Raw genomic sequence first — 22,788 nt, 5'->3', positions numbered from 1 at the left:
AATGTCGCCGCCGGACGGTGGAGGTACGGAACTATCGCGAGAGTGAGAGCTGAGGTTTGGGTGGTGTTCACGGTGCCGCAGCGCCTCCCGCGACATGAGTGAGGTACTGCAGATGTAGGTACTCATTTTCATTCAAGGGCCACGCACAGTCCAATTTGATCTCTTGTGGGCCGGGCCATTATGAAAATGGAAGGAAGGAAGGGAGGAAAGAAGGAAAGAAGGAAAGGAGGAAGGACAGATGGAAGGACGGATGGAAAGAAGGGAAAAGGTATAATGATGTAAAGGAAGTGAATGAAGGAAGGAAAAGAAGTCAGGCAGGAAAGATGGAAGGAAGAAAGGGCAGATGGAAGGAATCAGATCCTTTACTTAACACAGGGGCGATTCTAGGATCAGACCTTTGGAGGGGCTCAGCTCCTAATGAGAATTTGACATACAATGCCCTGCAAGTGTTCAAACCCCTCTGCTAAATTACTCATTTCACTGGATAATATAAATTAAAACAAGAAAAAAAAAAAAAAATACATAGTTGAGTGGTGTACTATAGTGTATAATAATAATGGTTCACAATAAACCATCACAGATTTCTACAGAAACTCTACACTTTTTGCAGTTGTTTATCTTATTAACATATGAATCCAATACATTATATCAACACCTAATATCATTTTGATAGCCCCTTAACTAAAAGTACCAATACAGCAAAGAAAAAAAAGTCCTGCATGAGAAAAGCACAGAAGTATAAGCAGCAAAATGTGCTTAAAGTATTCAAGTCAATTTGTCCATCTGACTGATATATTATTATATATGACATCACTAGATTATTATTACTGAAACACGATTGTGTGAGAAGCATGTTACAGTTGTAGCTGATGGAGGTGGAGTTAGTTTTAACTACTTTATTTAAACTTAGTTTAGTCCAGTGGTTCCCAACCTAGGGGTGGGGCCCCTCCAAAAGGTCGCCAGATAAATCTGAGGGATCGTGTTATGATTAATGGGAGATAAAAGGACATCAAACAAAGTTCTGATACAAAAATCTGTTTTGAGTTTTTGTACTGGGGTGGCTGTCACTTAGAAGTTAGAGCAGTCATCCACTGATCTGAGGTTTGGCAATTCCATTCCCAGCTCTTCCAGTCCACATGTCGATGTGTCCTTGGGAAAGATACAAGATAAGCTGTGCCAGTGGTGTATGAATGTGTGTGGATGTGTTAGTTTCCCTTTGATGAGCAGGTTGCACCCTGCGTGGTAACCCCTGCTATCAGTGTATAAATGTGTGTGAATGGGTGAATGTGACATGTAGTGTAAAAGCAAAAATTATAGTCAATTTTCCTTTTTCCTCTAATCTTTGATTTTTGGTGGAATATTGGATCATTTGAACATTTATTGAGATGAAACCATGTGAAAAGTTTAGAGTGACTCACTATTTTGTTGGAGCTGTTAACAACTCATAGACATCTGAAATGTGACCCTGAACACACACTGTTTTTTGTAAGATGTTAAAAGTCAAAAACCTCTTTAATACTTGTGTAATGAGATGTAACAATAGCACACTTAAAATAATTCCTTCTCATGCATCAGTATGTTCATGTTTATTGTATATATAAAGTATATCTCATCTTTTTACTCTGCTATCTGCACCAAGATATTTTATTGCAGGTCTTACTGAACATATGAAAAAAGCATTGCAACAGCACCATTCATCTTCAAAGAAATGTTACAAAGTCAAATGTGTAAAAAGAAGACAAAAATAACATCAATTAATATGTGAAAATTCATCACATGTCCATTGAAACTGAAACTATATCAAACTATCCAATCAAATAAAACCTGGGTGTTTTACACTTTTTAAAATGACTTAGAATTTAGTTTTAAAATCACTCTGATGTCAGCTGTGTCATATGTAGATAAATGACAGTGGCAAAATGAGTTTATAGTGTGAATTATTCCAAATATATTCACTGTCTCTAAACCAGTCTGTTATCAGAATGTCAGAAAGTCAGAATGTCTTTATTGTCATTGCAAGAAGAAATGCAATGCCCATCTAAATTTGAAAGTCTGAATTTGCCATAAAGCCAAACCAAACATCCTTGTCTGGGCTTGTCACAGAAGGACCAAGAAGGTTAACTTCCATTTCTTTGTAATATCACTCAGCCAACTGTCTACCAGACACTGCAAACTGTATTAAACCCCAAACCAAACACCATCTGAACATCTCACAGTAAAACAAAGTGGAAGTATTGTGTACCATCCATTAGATACCATCTGAGAAATAATGAAATACAACAGTTTTTTGAATATTAACATTGTACCTGTAGCCTACCATCTTAACAATTAAAGCATAACAAAAAAAGACAACAAAAATTACAATATCTCTGTTTTACTTCATTAACACAAAACCAAAATCTGATTGGAGAAACATTTTTCTCTCAATATCTGTAGTTTTCATTCCCCTTTGTGTTGCTTTATTAATGGCAGACTTCAATGTCAACTCTCATTTGCATTTAATTAATTTCAACACACACACACACACACAGAAATGTGTTGTGGGAAATTCAAATAAAATCAATATCTTTCAACAGAGCAGGGATTGATAGTAAATCACCTCCTTCTCTGTCTTTTAGGTGATTTTAAATTGCAGCTGCAGCGCGTCCATGATTGAATGGTCTTTGAATGGAAAGTTTTACATGACCTTCTTTGAACGCATATCATTATTATGCTCCATCTGGAGGGAGAGAATGAGAGGATGTTGAACCTCTGAAGTGGTTTCTGTATTAACAAGTACACGACAACTAAGAGCGGAGCCGTTGGGGTCCTGTAAGTCAGCCGCAAAATCAAACCCTTTCTTGTTTCCAAAACTTTGATGTCATTACACTTCTCCCCAATTAGCATGGAGCTACAACAGTAGAAAACATGGCATGCCATCTGTTTGCATAGCCTGTTTGTTTGATCAGAGCCAAGTGGGTTTGTGTGAGCGCATATGAGGGAGGAGGAGAGAAGGAGGAGGAGGAGGGGGGGGGGGGGGTTGCACTGTGTTTCTTTTTGGAACAAGGTGTTGTGAAATTCTCATTTATTGGACTCAAAAGTATCTGGTTTGCTCCATTGTGCTTGAAATCTCTGAGGGGGGGGGGGGGGGGGGGGGGTATATCCCCTGTGTGTTTAAGATGCCAGCTGATTAGGTTTATACTTTATCGGCCCTGTGACAGCTTGGATATTACACAAATGGATAACAGTTCATAAGTTAAACAAATGAAAGGACAAATCAGGCGAACCACAGTCTGAAATCGAATACAGCCTCTTTTACTACTGAGAAACTTCACTGCGCTATAATTATTAATCCTCTTAACGAGCAGAATGTAAAGTGGAGCCCAGAGAAGCCTTATCTATGACAAACGGCTGAGCGTCCTAATTGCACTGAGAGATCTGACAGGATAAATTTATACCAGGAACGTGACTCATCTGACATGCTGGCAGCAGTGAGAACACAGAGACAAGCTGCAGTGTCAATTCTGCTTTAAAAATGCATTTCTGTACAGTAAGCATGTGTAGACTTAATGAGCTCTAATTAGATCTATCTATCTATCTATCTATCTATCTATCTATCCATCCATCCATCCATCCATCCATCCATCTATCCACCTATCCACCTATCCGTCTATCCCTCTATCCATCTATCTATCTATCTATCTATCTATCTATCTATCTATCTATCTATCTATCTATCTATCTATCTATCTATCTATCTATCTATCCATCCATCCATCCATCTATCTATCTATCCATCTATCCATCTATCCATCTATCCATCTATCTATCTATGAGACGTAGGCACACACTGACAAAGCCAACATGGTGATGTTAAGCAGGCACAATATTTAACATGTTCATCTTAATTTAGCATGTTGACGTTTGATAAGTAAGTTATGGTTGATGCGAGTATAAGGTCTGGGAAATGGCCAATGTCAGTAGGATTCATCCTCTGGGGAAAATGAATGTATGTGCAGAATTTCAAGACAATCCATCCAATAGTTGTTGTTAAATTTCAGTCCGAGTCATAGTGATACTGCTCTTCCCTCCGCTGCTTGCGTGTCTAAAAAGATGCTGAGTCAGAGTGCATGTCCACCATCAGTAGAGGGCTTGATTAAACTGACAGATGTGGATGAATACACCAACACAACTCTCATTAAAATATAACAACAGAAATTATAGGTTCCCTGCATGAGAACAGGAAGCCTATAAAAGGGAACAATCCGCTCTGTTCACGACTCTAAATTACATCCAGCTGCTTGGGGTGATTAGCTGAGGGTGTTACAGCCATTTAAGAAGGGCAAGCAGTTTAAGAAAGATTCAGGAGCATCTCTTTCTTACACTTTCTTCCGATTGGCTGTGTGTCAACCAACAAGGTGAAAGCAAGGAGAAAGCAGTCATCTCTGATCTTTCATCAGGCGCTGAATGAGGGCACGTAATGTTTTAACCTCATTCAGAGAGGAGAGATGTGGTTGCCAGCCCCTAACAACACGTGAGATTGAGAAATTAAAACCACAGGATGGCAGGAAATTCTCACTAATGCATAATTTTTGGAAAGATTTCCTGTTTGTCTGAACTCCCGCTGGTACCGCCACCTCCCATCCACCCCCCACCTGCTTTGTCCCGGAGCCTTATCAGGATGCAGAAAGCATCTTCCATGGTATTTCTGTCACTGGCAGGCAGTGCTCCTCTATTCTCCAATCTTTGACCTGCCTCCAATCTTCTGAGTAGCAGACTATCGCTCAGACATAAACACAAATGCCAGCAGGAAATCAAGAGCATTATGTTTTATTTCTTGATTAATTTGTCTTCTTGGCAGGTACAACAGAAAATAATAAAACCATCAGGGGAGAAAATCACGTTTCAGACATTCGAGACAGGAAAATCTTCATCAGTTGTCGTAGCTGGATCCCAGGAGCCTCAACACTGGTATATTAATGCGTGGTTACCAGCTGAGGTTCCTATTCTGAATAATAAAAAATTAATGCGTGCTCACATTTGATGAACAATGTTGATGTTTGGTTTGCCGCTAAAAGAAAAGCAATCATGAAAAAGTGATAAGGCAAAAGTAAACTTCTGAGACCTGGAGTAACCCCTGATGTCACTGAGGTGCAGTGGACCGAGCAGCATACATGATTTTGAGGCCGGCCATGTTTAAGGAGATATAACTAGGCTTTAATATTCAAAGTCATGTGTCACCAAACTGCTTTTCTAATATAATGGCATTTGGCAGCAATAGATGTACAGTCAAATACGAGAGAAATCATCCCGAATGTGCAGCTGTTGGCCGTCTGACAATCTTGATAAACCTTGAATTGGCTGTGCAGGATATTTCTCATCCATCCTTTTGTCATAAAGCTGTAATTACATTTCAAGAGTATGGAGCTCCAAAATACCAGTGTTGTGGCTTGCAGCTGTTAAACTACAACACAAATGAATGGCTGAAGCAGATAAGCAACATCTACTTTATTACCAGTGTCCTGCCCCCAAAACCTTTCCCTTAATGGTGATTTAATTCCAAGAAAATTTTGTATGAAGCAAAGCACAAGATAACGTGTTAATTTGAGAAAATAGAGATAGCAAAATGCCTAAGATGAAGCGCTGAATACTTAATCAGAATCTCTGAGAGCTACTCATGATTAAAAAGATGAACATTTGCAGAGTATCTGCAGCTGAAAAACACTGCAGCCTGTTTATCTGTTCAACCAAACGGATAAAGGCTTCCGAACATAAATTCACTGATAAGAATAAAAGCTCCAAAGAATAACAATTTCCAAAATGATATTTACATTTTATTTATGCTTTGATACCTAAATAGACCAGCCTATTATCTGGAAGATGGAGACAGGATTATCAGGCAATATTGAGTATGTTTTATATGAAAGATAAAGAAAAAAAAACAAACAGTTGGATCAACACGATATTAATAATATGACAATATATCAAGAAGAATAGTACGTTTTCTTTTACATCACCTCTACATACTGGCGGTATTGTGCTTTGATAAGACTTTTGCAACTAGAACACAGATACAGAAATATTTTAACAGCCCCACAAAACTCCAAGGATTTCAGCAATCAGCTCTCCTTGAAAAAAACAAAACAAAACATTGTCACCTCATCCTGCAGTCAAGATAAGAATAAATGAAGTTGAATGAATGTTGGATAAGGATGCCTTGACTCAGTGGACACACGTGAAAATGAAAAACAAACAGATGAGAAACTGAATCAGGTGCAGCTCATACATTTGCACAATCAACAAACACACTGTACCTGCTTAGATGACGTTGGCCCCATGTGAGCCCACATACACACATACACACAAACATATCAGGGCATGGTCACTTTTGGGGACATTACATAGACTTACATTCATTTTCTGGAGACTTCTCATAACCCTGACCACCATAACCACTTGCCTGACCCTAGCTTTAACCACTGACCTAAAAATCATCTTTTTCCCAATTCGGGACACAGATTGTCTGAAGTCTGAAATCTGTCCCCAAAAGTAGCGTATGGTAGACCCCACCAATACACTCACACACACACAGTGCACACTGTAGCTACATACATACCAACATATGGTATGTTGGTATGTATCAACTTCCTTTTGTTGTATGTCATTGAGGCAAACTTGGTAATTTTTCATCCATATATATGTATATATATATATGCATACATGAAAAGTCAAAATTAGAAATGACGAAATGAAGAAATGAAGACATGCACTGGACAAATACAAGCATGCATTTACATGATGAGACCTGAAATCTTCACCAGTACATTTTAAATGGTAGATGATGCACCTCTATGACCACCTCTGCCACCATGACAACCACAAGCTGTCAACTTCTTGCACAGCCCGACTACACTCATTGTGAACATAGATACATTCTTGTACAAACTACACAGAGTCCAACTGTTGTTTTATGGAGAGCTGCAACGATTACAGATGTTGCTACATGTACAGTGGAGTAAGCAATATGAATATTTGTCCCTCTAGCAGGCCGGTGTTCTGTGAAACCATCGTGTTATATAAAGGCATGGGGCTTTTTTTCTGATCGGCTGTCTATGATGACGTAACTGTACATTTTCCATTATTTTTTTTAATTTTTTTGTCTTTTGAAAGAGAGGTCCGTGTTGGCAAGGTTTCTCCATGAGCATCCTTTGCGGCAGTATTCCAGAGGAAAACAGAGAGTTTAAAGTGCTGCATGAAATGTTCTCCAAAAATTTGACAGAGATATTTTTATGTTTGGGATTTACTCTCCACTTGGCCTCGGGTGAAAGTTCTTTGTCGTATCAGATTTTCTCGTTTTTCTCCGTTTCCATGAAAAGAAATGGCTCCATCCTGACTCTGTATCAGTTCCTCGCACTACCATGCCGGATAGTCTTGTTGTATGGTTGGCTTTGGTTGCATAACACCCACTTTGATGCTTCACACGGGTCTGCTCAGCAAGTGAAGTCTTCAAAGTTACCCTGGCCCGGGTGATGAGGTAGCATGTTGCCAGGATATGACGATGGTGTACGCAGGTTCTCACAAGGAGCCTGAGAGAGAAATGAGGAGAGAGGAAGAGGAAAAAGGAGGATAAAGAGAGAGGAGAGAAATGATCAGCAGGGACGGAGGCAGCGAGATAAAGGGAAGACAAATGTGCAGAGGAGGAGTCATGACACCCACAACAAAACAAAAGATAAATAAAATACATATGAGAAAAGCTTTAAAGTCAAAAACACACTGAGAAAAAACAGGCTGGTTAAAGAGAGAAGATAAAAAAGATTCCTAAGAAATACTCTAAAAGAAACCCTGAAAATAACCAAAGCAGATGGAAAAAAAAGAAGAAAGTCAGGAAAGCAGATCAGAGCAAGAGCACATCTTTTCCTTTTTCTCTGCCTGGGCTCAGACTTACAATTAAAGTGAACCGGCTTCATTTACACTTGGAAATAAGTGAGCTGTCACATCTTTCCAAGTCCCTGTCCCTGCTGGTCCGGTCCCCCCGAGCTTTGATTAAATTTAAGCCACTTGCCGTTCCCTTACTTTTCTCCCTCAATTTTCTCTCCTTCTCATCCCAATCACTTTTTGGCTCCCTTCATGTCTCTCAAGTCTTTCTCTCCTTTGGTCCCTTCATCTCTCTCCACTCCCCCTCCCCACCCAACCCCAACACCACCACCGCTTCGCCTGCCTTCACTCCGGCTGAGGTTGAGACCAGTAAAGACAAAGAAGAGAGTGTGCCCCTGTCAAAGAAATGCAGTCTGACACAGTGAGAGTACTTTAGCAACAGCCTACTGACATGGCGTTTCACATCATCCAGGCTCAGCACAGCTCCCCGGTCGTTGTTGTTGCGGCCTTTGTGTTTCTTCTTCACGCATCGGCACAGCTTGTATTTGATCACCTGAAAATAGGCAAGGACACCCATTACTGACCTTTGTGGGATCAAAACACTATTCTCTTTTCTTTTTTTTTCTTTGTTTCTGGGCAGCATCCAAAAAAGGGTCTTGTATTGGCTTTCATGAGTTCAAGCCCACACACACACACACACACACACACACACACACACACACACACACACACACACACACACACACACACACACACACACACACACACACACACACACACACACACACACACACACACACACACACACACACACACACACACACACACACACACACACAGAGCAAGTGGAAATTCAAATGAGATTGATTTTATGCATCTAAAAATATATTTTTCCATTGATACTGCACATGAGCATGTGGGCCTGTGTTGTTACGTATTCCTTCAGTCGATCTCACACACGCAGGCGTACATACACACACACACATGGTTACCTAAGCCACTTTTGGGGTATTTTCATAGACTTAACTTCCTGAAGACTCATCCTAACCCTAACCTTAAAACCCCCAAAACATTTTTCCACTTGGGTAAATGGCTTTTGTCCCCAAATCAACTGGTCTTAAGTCTGATTTGTGTCCCAGTAAATGACTTACACGTAAGTCATACCCACACAAATACACACACACGCATGCTTGTATAGCTATCTTAGTGAGGACATTGATTCATATAATGCCCCTAAACCTAACCATCTTTAACGATCACAACCCTAAACTGAACCTAAACCCAGTTCTAGCCTTCACTCTAAAACGAGCTCTGAAGCTTCAAACTGTCCTTTGAAGGTGTGTCAAAAAGTGAGTACCAGCCAAAATGTGCTCACTTACCAGGTATAATTCTCAAAATGATAGCCAGCAAGAACACACACACACACACGCAGGCACGCACGCACACACACACACACACACGCAGGCACGCACACGCAGGCACGCACGCACACGCAGGCACGCACACGCACGCACGCGCACGCACGCACACGCACGCACGCACACACCATCACCAACCAAGGACTAAGAGACACAGGAAAAAAATCTCTCCGCATTACTGGTAGATAGGAATAGAGCAACAGAGAGTTACTGTAATGAGAACGGACAGAGACATCCTGACCACTCTAAAATATAATACATCCAAAATGTTAATGTATTCAGCGCTGCTGCTGCTGAGATGTGTGTGTGTCTCACACAGAGATGGGCTGCAGCGCTGTGAGGGACAGAGCGTTCGTCATGCTCGCTAAAACAGTCTCTTGTGTGGACAGTAATGTGTGAAAAACCTGATTTTGTGAACAAATAATTTGATAATACTGGAGCAGCACAAATTTACATGAACAATACATTGCACTGGATCCATTATCTAAGCGACACCTGATGGTGTTATGATGATGATGGAAGTATTTATATACCTCATATAGATAGTCAAAGAGTTCGAGAATGGTGAGGATGCTGGCTCCAATGAAAAGACCCATTTGACCTCCAATATCACCTGGAAAGACAAATAAAAGAAAGAATCACACAGGGCAATTCCTTCTGAGCATGATATAAAAGAATGATCAGCTTTGTAAAATAGTATTCATCTTTATTTTTGTCTGAAAGCTGAGAAATGTAACAGAAAATACAGATGTATGCAAAACAGTAGTTGAGAAGCCAAGTAAGATTAAAGAGACAGTTTGTGTCTTCGGGGAACTGAACACCTATTATGAAATTTCAAGCAAGTGTGTTGCTGTCATTTAGGATCAAAAGCATCTGTCATATTGCATACCACATATTATGAATACCCAAGAAAACGCTTGAGAGCCATTTCCTTACCCAGGAGGCCTGCCAATTCGTAGGCTTTCTTTTGCTCAATGGTTTCATAGTTCAGGGCTTCAAAGTAGATATCCAGAACCAAAATGTTATCACTGTAAACAGAGAGGGAAGCACGCAGTCTTAAGTCACATATTCAAATGTCTTGGTTTACATTTTACATTTTTTATCAGCGGCCTCAGGCGAAGAAGATGACTGGTGTCTGCCACTTCCTGCAGATAACAGCAGATGCATCAAGTTGAGCAAATAACTCGCTGCCTAACTCATTTCCTCTAGGTGGGTCTGGTCATTGAGGAATACAAAGGAAATGATGACAGCTATTTTGATTTCACTCTGTGTTCATTTCTAAAACTCGTGACATCAGCAGGAAAAAAAAAAGAAAGGGGATCAGTTTAAAAGCCCAGGGCAAGGCATGCTATTATTTTGATTCCTGAATATCCGCTCTGTGGGTCGACTCAGACTTCACACCCCACTGGAGATGAGATCAAAACCACAACTCAACTTTGTAGTTCTTTTCTGTTGCACTCTGTGAACTGTTTTATTACTTAAATTTCAGTCAAGACAAGTGATGATCTGTCAGTCTTGAAAGAAAACTCCGGTGAAGCCGAAGGGCTGAGAGTTGAAACGACTAAATGCAAATTACAGCTATGTGTATGGTAATGTAGAGATGGAGATGTATACTAATACAAAATGAGCGCACAGCATCTGCTCGCTCCATGTGGGAGATAAAACTGCCAGCTCCAGCAGTTTGAATACACTGACTTTATTAAACTCACATTAAAACATCCTTTGTAAACACCATGCAAAACAGTCATCACACACTTTATTCATCCTCACCTGCTGAGCTAACCTCAGACATGCTGTCCCGTCAGATGAGCTCAAGTAGCCCGACACTGACACCACCTGTCATGTTACAAATTTGTTTTTTTTTTTAAACATCTGAACAGTTTAGGTTGCTTTGATCTTGACCGGTTTACATATTTATATATTACAACTTGGAATTGCAGAAGCTGTATATTTCAACCATTACTCATCTCTTGCCATAGCTAAACATATAGAGAACCTTATAGGATATATACTGTAAGATAGACACAATAGACACTATGGAACACAGGAGCTTACGTGGTGATTTTTCTGTAGCCTCTTTCCTGTAAAAGATCTTGACACGTCTCCTAGTAACATCTCTCTGTCATATATTCTGAAAGTTGGCACACTATTGATTTATATGTCTTATCTATTTTCTCTTTTTTAATAATATGAGCTGCACAATCTGTAATGATTATGACATAGTTGGGGTGACATAATGTTTAACCTCATTAACTCAACAGCACTACCTCACTATGTTGCACCCCTTGTGTTATTTTTCTGGGTATGTCCTTTTTGGATGCCTGGCTAGACCATTTTATGGAAACAACACGGCTGAATTGTCATACTGTGTGTTATCTTCTTCAAATTTGAGGCAGGTATTCACTGATTGTTTTTTTACAGCCCCATGCCACCCTCGACCTTTTCAGACCAAGCCTCAGGCAGTAATTTAGACCGAAGAAATAACATTTTTATTTCAGGTGAACAAAGTATTTCAATTTTTACTGACTTCAAAGACCTTCTGCTGATGCTGTTTAAATTAAAAGTGCTTTTTTAACAAGAAACTTGGGAGTTTCCTTACTGACAAGATCTTATTTATGCATATACTCACTGTGGTTCAGGACTACAGCCATTCTGCATTAAAAACAACAATCAGGTGACCATGTGAACAATGAGAGAGGTTTTCCTCGCTGTAATCATTCCCATCATTCATACATATTAAAATATCCCTTTTAAATGTGTTTGGTGTGATGTGGGCAAAAATCCACAGTGTGTCCACACAGTCATTTCATGCAAAAATGGATTTAATAGTTTATCTGAAGCTTATATTAGGCTTCAGCAGACTGAGTTAGTCATATCAAGTGGATATCTGACACATTATTTCTAGCATCAAATTCCCTCTTTGTGTTTCCTCAGCTATGGTTCCACTGTTGAGCTGTGGTGGAAGTATAGTAACAAAAAGAGGGACTTTGGCACTAAAAAGACTGTAACGTTGAAAGAAATCTACTTGATTTGACTCATTTGTATGGCTGAAGCCATCATATTAGCTCATATTAGCTTCAGATAAACCTTTAAATACATTTTTGCCCCAGAGGAGGACTGTGGATTTTGATCCTATCACTTACACTGTAAGTACATTATGAAGGAATCTTCTTATGGTCAGTATGAACAGGAGGAATGATTATGGAAAGAAAAACCTGTTTCAGTGTTCATTTGGGTACCAGACTGTTGTTTTAAGACGTTTTTTAAAAACGGTGAAAGTGTCCTTTAATTTGGGTACGTCATTTAATTTTTTGTTCCAGAACAGAGATGTAGTGGGAGAGATTATAACTCCTTTTTTCACCTTATTCTAGCCACACATAAGATTGTGGGTGTTGACCTTAACAGATGGCACTCTTAATATTTTGGAATGTGCTGTTTTTATTTTTATTTCTATTTTTCAACCATTCGTCCAACACCTTGAACTGTTTTGAGTTTTGTGAACTTCTTCAAATAAAATGGCAGTTTCTACTTGTTCACATCTTTCCATGCACACCATGGCAACTGAAGAAGTGCCCCCAAGGTACAAGTACCCCTTTTAAGGAATCACAGATCTATGTCGTTTTTTGACATTTTTGTGTGTTTTCTCATCCTGACCTGTGTGAAGTGTCAACCTGCAGCTTGAATGATGTTTCCTCGCTGTCAGGTTCTCTTATTCCTTAGCAATGTTAAACTGCTATACATCTGATCATAGCTGTCACACAGCCGATGAAGCTGTGTGCCTATATGTGTGTGTGTGTGCCTCTCTCCTTCTCTCTCTCTTCCCGGCAGAAAGACTGTCCAAGTCCTGTCAAAGACTTTAGTTTCACACCACTAAGCACTGTACAGCACAGATACCAGACAACTCCAAGCTAATACTCATCACACTGACATCACTTGGAAAATATGGCCAGTCAAAAAATGGACCGGATGGAGTCACGTCTATCCAAAGGGAATTAAAACTTTCTGAAGGAAGAAGTGGAAGGATTTTTTAGCACTCTGACTACATATGGTGTAATTATCTCATCCTCAACAGCTCCACTGGGAATGATAGATATAAGACTCGACTGCTATTGCACCCTCTCGTCATTTTCTTAACCACTTCTGATCTTTTTAGTAGATTTGGCAAAGAAGCACTCAATACTTGGCTGATTCATCAAGTTATTCCCTCATGGAAGCTTCTTATTGTGTGTCCTTACCTGAATGAGAACATCCAGGTTTGAAAAAGTGATTCAGTTATTCAGGAAAGATGCTTAAATGAAAAAAGAACCCAAAAACACAGACAGGCAATAACTGTAAGACATGCTGTAGTATGTTTTTCTTTTTCCCACTGGTAACTGACGATTATGTTTTGATCTTCCATCAACAGATTTGCAGTGCAGCTTTTTGTGAGTTTATTCACTAAAATGGTTCAATCCATTTAAAACTATCTTAAAGTCTTAGACCCACACAAGCTACATTTGAGACTCATTAAGCACCATGTTGCTAAACAATGATGCACCAGAAAATCCATTATGGAAGAGGTATGACATGCTACATTTCACCTGCAAATATGTTTTTTTTCATGCCTGGAGAAATTTGCTTTTATTTTCACACTTTCCTCCAACAATACCAAGATGGAAACAATTTATTTATACATTTTCCCTGCAAGTAGACGAAATTGTTAAAATTGCAGAACAGGACAAAAAGCTGACAGGAAATGGGTAAGATAGGTGGAAACTGTTGTAGAAAAGTAGAAATTTGATATATATTTATTCACCTCATCACGTGGGATATTGGATGAAACAATACACTACAATATGGCAAATATGTGCAAATTCAAATTTAATCAAACTGATGTTTAATACACTGAACTGTTTTCAACCCTAATTTCATCTAATGAAATGTCCCACTGTTTAAACTAATTTAAAGGATAGGTTCACGAAAAGTCTGTCCTAAAACAACAGTCAAATGCCTGAAAAAAGACTGAGACTTCTTTTGGTTCATACTGTGTATTAAGGGAACCCTTCATAATGCACTTTCAATGTAAGTGATGGAGGCCAAAATCCACAGTCATCCTCCTGTGCAAAAATGTATTTAAAAGTAGATTTGAAGCTAATGAAAGCAAATGAATCAAATCAAGTAAAAATCTTTCAAGGTTTCTGTCTTTTTAGTACCAATTGTCCTCTTTTTTTACTTCCGCTGCAGCTGAAAAAGAAAACGTGGTCAGTTAAGACACAAAGAGAGACATTTTTATAAAAAAAACAACAAAAAAAATATAGCTGTGGAAGATATCCACTTGATCTGACTAATTCAACCGTTGGAGCCTCATATTAGCTTCAGATAAATGTTTAAATGCATTTTTGCATTTTTCATTCAAAATGAGGACTCTGGATTTTGTCCCCCATTAATTCCACTGTAAACATATTTGGAGGGGATCTTCTGATGTTCAGTATGAACAGCAGGAATGATTAGAGAGCAAAAACTGTTTCAATCCTCATGTTGACATCTGACTGTTATTTTAAGACAGACAAATTGTGAACTTATCCTTCCATAACAGTTTGCTTGGAATACTTAATTTGGACAACAAAATCTGTAAAACCGTGACATGATATGGATATATAAGCACATGACCGTTTTTGGTCATCTGTCTAGGTACACGCATGATTTTGTGACATCACAACTAGTCTAGTAGCAAATGTTAGTACAATATGCAATGTAAAAAAGTGTGATGTGAACATACATTGAGAATTGACCTTTCAGTGAAGTATAGAACATCTTGTGTCCAGCAGTTAAAAGGCTAAAAATATTTGCATATTCATCATTCTTGATATTACAATGATGGAGGGGTAGAAAAGCTTTTAAGATCTTTTTTTACCAGTTAATTAAACTTTTTTGTTTGAAAAAAAAAATCATATTAGACACATATTATTATTCAAAGCAGAATTTTTCTGTGCCTTAAAACATTTCTGAATTGGATCTTTAATCACAACTCCTTAAATGACAGATATTGAGAAGTTTGATTTTGAAGTGCTTAGAGTAGAAGACTAATATGCTGAAATAAGAAGTAAAGCTCTGATAAAACATTCAAGGTCATTCTTGGATGAATAAAATAAAAAAATGTATACTTACGCTATGTACTGCTCTGTCTTGTTGAATTTCTTTGCGAGGTACTTGGCAGATGCTTTGCTGGGTATCTTGACAAAGGACATCTCTTTACCGTAGCGCGTCAAGTTGCATGGTGTCTCGCACACACAGTAGTCATTGTCTCTCTCGACAAGAAAGTCTGAAAAATAAAGTAGACAGATGGAGTGAGAGAGTAAATGAGAGAATGAGAGAAAGAGAAGGAGAAGGGAGGGGGTGGAAAGACAGAGATTGAAAGAAAGAAGACACAAGGACAGGTGGATTTATTGTCACCCCGGGACGACAAACAAAATGTAGGCAGCGCGAAATGCATCAAAGAAAACTTGAGTGTTGTGAAAAGATGCTGCAAGGAGAGACCCCAGAGACCCTTATGAGAAATACAAAGGATATAAGACACATGCTGACAGAGCCAGAGAGACAGCGGCAGCCAGAGGCCGACACGTGAGACGATGCAAGTCAATATGAAAACAAGCAACTGACATGAAAGGCCTGAAAGGTATCAGTTAATGGAGAGACAGGGGAGTGTGAAAAGGCAGTGCCTCAGTGCCAAGCCTGAGATTTACTATTTGAGAAAGGCTACCATCCGGCCAAAAGAACGCTATTATCCGTTATCAGCTTGGATCAGAGGCCCTGAACAATAGGACATAACACAGAGAACAGTGTGTACACGTACGCATGCGCAACATACAGTACTGGGTTATCGCCTTACCCAAGGCAGGATCTGCACACTCCTTGTACTGCTCCGGGGTGCAGTATGGGGCATCTCCTAAGGACAGGCAGAAGAAAACACAATGTTCTAACTCTGAACAAAATGAAGGAGCAAGGAAAGAAGAGGGAGCACAAAAGATAAGGAGATCTGCACTTGTAATTAATTTTGTCTCAGCCTGTCATTACCGTCCTTATCAAGACTGGATATTTGTCGCAAATTTAATCTCATCTCTTTACTGAGTTCATTAACTTTTGTGCTTTCGCTGCCTCTCGTCACTCCTTTCAGTCTCTGTCACCTTTGCCTCCGTCACCCTCTCCATCTTTGATGAACCACCTGTCTCCTTCTATTCCACAGGAAATACATGTCTTGCATGAAGAAGAAAAGGTTTCATAGCTGCAATTATTCACTGCATTTTGGTTTATATGCTTTAAATATTACTCTAGAAAGACAGAAGAGATGAATATGAGCAGGGCACAATAGGCAGGGCAGAACTGACGAGTTCTTTGTAGATTCACATTAATCAACTGTACGATCGCTGTAGCATAGCAGCTAATCCTGATTATCACACGGACAGTCTGGCTATCTGAATTCCAACAGAGCTGAAAGTGACCCTGATTGAGGAGAGAAACGTTAACAATTATCAGACAGGCGAGCGAGGGTTAACCCAGGCCAGGTCAAAATGTTTCCTCTGTGCCAAATTCCCTTTCAATTTGCTGTCTCAGATGCCACATGGTGATTAAATGTACGAGGTAGACAGCAAATGCCAGCTGTAATCACTGCACAAACACAAAGTGAAAATAGCTGCGTTTTCCGATCCACTGGAGTGTGAAAGTATCTGATTTTCTGTACTTGATGGCAAAAAAACAGTTTGCTCCTTAAGAATTGCTTTTGTCATTACAATCAAAAATGAAAGCACCTCCAAAGGGGAACAGAAGAACAGACACTTGAACGCTTTATTTTTATAGGAATATCTCCTACCAGGCATATGGACCATCCTACAGTTGCAGTTCTCCACCAGGTATCGGGTCTCACAGTCGATTCGGCAGGCCGTGATACTGTAACTGTTGAAGAAGTCTGAGTCCATGGCTGTGGCCTTGCAGTCCCCCCATGGAGGAGGTAAGTACGTCAGCTGAAAGAGAGAGAGAGAGAGATGCAACACTGCTGAACCACTTCAGTAAATAAAGCGTACTGTCTGTTGAACATCTTGTTTTGTAATGCATTCATTTGACCTTGCATTCCTCACAATATGAAGATAAACTCGTTACTCTGTCTATATGAGAAGTTGTTACACATTTATTCTATTTGGCACACACAAAATGAATCTCCGTGGCGAATCCATGTGAATACTGGTGATTATTGTGGGAGCTTCTCTCCTACGCTTCTCCTATTCCTAGTCTCCCTCTGTGCTTTCACTGTACTACCCACTCTTCAGTGATATCAGCTGTGTAGTAGAGCCGTCATGTTGTATGAGTTATATGCTCAAAACAGATTTGCTGCAGGACAAAGTGTGTTTCCATGCTCCTCTGTTTAGCTCCACAAATTGAATTATTCTCTTGTGCAACATCTACATAAAAACGCATTGTATTGTATGTTGTCTTTTAGACATCACTGTAGCTACAAGATCATCATAGAGCACAAGCATTTGCACCGCCCTGCACATTTGGAACATACAATTGCAAAGCCCACATAAACACAGGGCCAACATATACATAAGTATTTAATACTTGTGTTCCATATGTTTATATTTATTATCTGTCACATTGTATCGTTCAGATTTGTTTTTCTAATTTTTAATATTACTCTATTATACCACATTAGCCTTTTTTAGCACAGCCTGGGGAATGTGAGATCATGCATTTCCCCGCACATATTGAAGGAGATTACAACTAAAGATGGCCAGTTAATCTGTTAATCATTGTTTTGTATTTGAAATTTCAGATAAAGTGAAAATCACTGTCAAAATTTCCAAAAGTTTAAGTAAGCTTACTATTGCCAACTAGGTTTTTTTTTCTTCTTTTTTTCTGTGTTCTACTTTGTGTCCCCTTCCCTGTGTGTGTGTGTCCTGGAACTGGCTTACCTACCTGCACACTTGGCAGCAATCAGGTCATCACCCACAGCTCAAATACTCTGGCTGTCCCTACACCCCCTGCCAAATTGTTCAGTCAGGTAAGTGGTAGCTACCTGCTCTCGGCCACTCTACTTCAGTAAATCTAGTGTTGCTTTGTTCGCTGTATGCGTTCCTCTCTCTGTGTGTCCAGGTCTCCAGAGCCAAGCCAGTCCAACGTACCTCTACTGCAAGCTTGCCTGCCCCTGCTCACTCCAGCCCCCCTTTTCCTCTGTGTGCCATTAAGCCCCTTTACTTCCCAATCCACTGTCTCTGTGTCTGCTGTTGGGTCTGCAAACAAACTCTCATCATAACAGCCAACCAACTGTATCCTGTTTTGTTATCAAAAAAGTCAGCAAATATCAACATTTTAGAGGCTGGAGCCAGTGATAGTTGGCATTGTTGCTCAAAGAATTACTTACAATGATGAATCAGTTATCAACATAGTTATAGTACTGATTAATTTTCTGACAGTTGACAGGTATTGTGACTTTTGACCATTTTTTATTCCATTTAGTACAACACATGGTAATATAAAGTATTTAGAGGCGCATATAAACACCTTACGAAGAGCAAAAGAATAAATAATAAACGTATAATGAATAACGATGAGATAACAAACAGTATATTTTTTGACTTTTTTGATCACTCCATCTAATGATGACTCATAATGATAGGGGAAAAACAGGAAACATAGAATACTTTATAAAACAAAAAAAATAACTTATTATAAAACAGAAATTTGGGCAAATTTGAAAATATAAACCTGTGTCAAATCCTAATAAAATGTGTGTATACTTGATACTGTGAAAGAGCAAACTGAATGCACTCAGGCAGAGTGCATTTTGTATTTTTCAATATGCATAATGTTAAATATGAGCAAAAATCATTTACATTTCAGCTGCCTAAAAAAGGTCAGAATCTGATGCATTAAATGAAGTTGGAGGCTATAAAACGGCCCCTATGTGTTTCCGTCTCATCATTTCAAACGGTGCATCACTGAGTGCTCACACAGCAATAAATTAAAGGGCCACTGTTGTGATTTAGAGACCCGCATTTTACAATTTCTACTGGAGTGCAAGAGGCAGCCGCGTGTGCTGCGTACTGGATTTGGTTACTAATAACCCAAGTCCGTGTTCAACATGCTCGTACAGTATTTACACACAGAGCAGCGCAGTCAACACGACCAGAGAGCTCGGACTAATGACTCCTATGCTTATTTTCACATCAAGGACATTTCGCAAAGTCATACAGAACATAAAAACCATCAGAGGTGGATAAATGTGATAATCAATAATTGGTCCTTGTGTATTTATTCACCTCATCACGTGGGGTAGACCTATTGGAGGAGCCATATGACTGGGTAATGGCTCTCTGCTGCTCAGAGGTCTGCTTTTTTGATTTGTCTGCATTTTCAAAAGCTCTCCTCAGCCATCATAAACCACCTTGTGGCAACATCACTTCCCACAGGTTTAACTTTTGCAAAAGCCTAATTCTGCAAGTCTGGACAAAAGATAATCTTCAGTAAGAGATTTCAGGGACAATTTTAGTATGCTGGTAGCTTTTTAATGACCAAAACAAGAAGAACAAAACAAATCATATTAAGATTGTGACCTCAATTCCCCCCTTCATTAACTCAGCGAGAGAGCAGGCAATGAGGTAAAAGGTAGAAAAAAAAGAGTAAAGGTGACAGTCAGCAAGACACACTTGGAGAAAAGCTGGGATAAGAAAAGTTTTTTTTTGCAGACTTTCCTTTTGTGGGATCATGATGAGTGACAGTTTGGCTGGCTGAAAAGGCCCTGACAGTTTTACACTACAGGACTGCTGAAGTGAGGACTGCAGTGAGTTGAATGAATGTGAGCGAACTGCATTAGATTAATGAAGAGTGAGTCTGCCAGACAAAAAATATATATAAATAAATACAGAAAGACAGAGACACACAGAGAGAGAGGGAGAGAGAGAGTGAGGGGGAAAAGAATAATATTAAATAGAGAATTGTATTAGAGGAAATGATTGTCGGTGAGGAAAGTGAGGGAGGGAGGGAGAAATTGAGGGAAAAAAAAACAAAGAGGGATAGTCTCCTGCAGACGCGACATTGGCAGCATGCAAAATCCTACCCACACTGGAACGCACTCACTAGTAGTGTGGACGTGGCAGGACTGAGATCACTCCCAAATCCATCGCTTTCTCTCCTCCATTCATTATGCATGCTTCTGTAGCATATTAGGACCCAGAGTATATGATTTGTCTGACTGCATGCTCGCCATCACAGCCGCAGAATTATTCACAGTTCAGAGGAGTAACCTACATACATTTCATTTTACAGAGGAAGGAAGACTTCCCCAAGCTGGCTGGGGAGAGTTTGTGTTTCCTAATAATGTTAAGGCCCCAAGTGTGTAACTATCATAGCTACAAAAAGGACTGAGGTCTGCAGCCTGCTGAGCATAAACAGTCCCTTCAATTGCACTGAGGTATTGGTGGTTTAATAGAAAAAGTTCTAACACTGAAAGCTTAGGGTTTTGTTTTCTAGCAGGCAAAAACCACCTTTTCAAGTCCATCACATTAAAAGGACAGTAAAATATAACTGTGCTGAAAACTGGCACGTTATTTATGAGTCTGTGAAATACTTTTTGCCTTCTATGTGAAACACAGGATTGATAGCCGGCAAAAATTATGTTTCCAACCTCCATGTCCTTCAAAAAACAGTATAGTGCTGATCATGCAGTGGCAGAGTTCTCTCTTACCACGGGGGACGGCTCATTTCAACTCCCTAAGGTCCCACAAAAGCCTTGAACATTGACAGATATGTTACTCTCCTGGGTGACTCAATCACTGAGGCACTGAGCGTGACCTGACTATTGTGATATGCATATAAAGCTAACATTTGTTCAGTGGTGGAAGATGTTTTCAGATTCTTTACTGCCTTTACTCAACCTATACTTAAGTCAAATTTTAAGGTACCAGTACTTTACTTAAAACTTACTGTATGAATGATTTTATTTTATTTTTTACTTGTGATTTCACTGTGATTTGAGATAGCATAAAAGTTTTAAAAATATACAAATGTGTTTAGTATATATCTGCATTTTAACTTCTTTCCTACCTCATTAATCATCTCACAACAACTCATATTTCTCTGGTGACATTTGGGAGATACTGCACTTAAACGTCAGTATTAACAACCTATGTGTAATAATCAAGACTTTTGTTTGGTAATATGATTATTTTAACCATAGTTGTACAGGTAATTTTTGCAAAATGTTAATCTGGATATTCACAATCCTCATGTCACAGTGTAAATGTGCCGCAGTGACTGAGTCAGCCAGGACTGCAACATATTTATCACTGGCTCTGTTCGAGGCTTTTGGCTTGTTTACTTTCCACTGTTGGTTTTGTTTGATATGGTCCATAGTTTTCCATTTTCCTTCGTAACTTGTCTTCATATGACCACTTTGATTATCACATTATTGTTTGAAAATGTTTGTACTTTAAGAAAGATCATTAAAATGGTCAGACATGTTTAGTACCCTGTGCCATTAATATCAGTTTTTACACCTGTCTAAATACTACCCACTTCATGGATTACTTGTTATATGAAAACTGACTTGCTGTCAGCTCCACTAGCTCCGTTTCAGTTCATGTGCAGAAACATATCTCTGTGACCTCTGTGAGAACTGTATAGTCTGTGTGGACCAGGGACATTAAGCTAAAAGACATTAACATCTTTGCAGAGCAGAGAGTCACTTGGTATTTCTCTATGGTTTCAGCATACCTTGCCACAATTTCACATTACAGGTAGAACCTAGATTCAGTAGACATATGTAAAACATCATAGAGTGGAGCTTGAAATCTGTTTTCAAAGGTGTCACATTGCTAAACCCACAGAGAGGGTTACTGATAAGCCTGGAAACTGAACCGCTTGTGCTCACTGTTTAAATTTCAAATGACTGAGACACTGACTGCAATAGTTCAGCAAAGCTCTTAGTCTGCTGGGAGTGACAGGGGCTGATTAGGGCAGAGTCGTCAGGAGTGCCTCGCAGGCAGCAGAAAGATCCTCCGGATGGTTGTGTATCAAGGGGAGTGAACCATAAAGTGTGAGGAGCTACTGGGACCAAGGCCAGGACTTGATCAACCCTACCAGGGTTGATCATCTAGGCGAGGATGTCTGATGTTGAAAGACAACTGCGGAACTCCGGACTCACTTTTCCACTTGTGGTACTGGCAAACTTTCTCAGTTGATCGCACCAGCGCATACCGCAACCAAGCGTACTGTGTTAGCCATTGTGGTTGAAAGTAGTTCTTCTTCACTGGCTCAGTCAGTCTCTCCCTGCCTGCACTTTCATCATCAGTGGTGTCTGAGTCAGAACCTCTCGTTGTCTCTCCCTCCCCACCAGGCTCCTCCTCTGTCTCCTCATTTTGTTTGTTTTTTTAAATAATCAGCTATAGAAGTAATAAATAGATAGTTTGATAATGTTCAGTGTTCTCAACATTGGGGAACGTCAATCCCATGCAGTTCCACCAGTGCATGCATGCCAGACTGGCAC

At 39.6% G+C, this 22,788-nt stretch overlaps 1 protein-coding gene across 2 annotated transcripts in view; it reads right to left on the bottom strand.

The window, feature by feature from the left end:
- Positions 1–6,766: 6,766 nt before the first annotated feature.
- Positions 6,767–22,788, bottom strand: part of asic1b (acid-sensing (proton-gated) ion channel 1b) — a 165,895-nt gene continuing 149,873 nt past the window's right edge. For both annotated transcript variants that reach the window (XM_053315366.1, XM_053315365.1), the window contains 7 exons: positions 17,119–17,269; positions 16,141–16,197; positions 15,420–15,573; positions 10,209–10,300; positions 9,806–9,885; positions 8,306–8,407; positions 6,767–7,565 (listed from right to left, as the gene is read on the bottom strand). In XM_053315366.1, the coding sequence (XP_053171341.1) occupies positions 7,470–7,565; positions 8,306–8,407; positions 9,806–9,885; positions 10,209–10,300; positions 15,420–15,573; positions 16,141–16,197; positions 17,119–17,269 (732 nt within the window). In that variant the 3' untranslated portion in view covers positions 6,767–7,469. The remainder of the gene's footprint in view (positions 7,566–8,305; positions 8,408–9,805; positions 9,886–10,208; positions 10,301–15,419; positions 15,574–16,140; positions 16,198–17,118; positions 17,270–22,788) is intronic.

The sequence above is a fragment of the Scomber japonicus genome, chromosome 3 (assembly GCF_027409825.1).
Source record: "Scomber japonicus isolate fScoJap1 chromosome 3, fScoJap1.pri, whole genome shotgun sequence".
Lineage (NCBI taxonomy): Eukaryota > Metazoa > Chordata > Actinopteri > Scombriformes > Scombridae > Scomber > Scomber japonicus.
The sequence above is the reverse complement of the archived record's forward strand: the minus strand, read 5'-3'. Positions and strand labels throughout refer to the sequence as shown.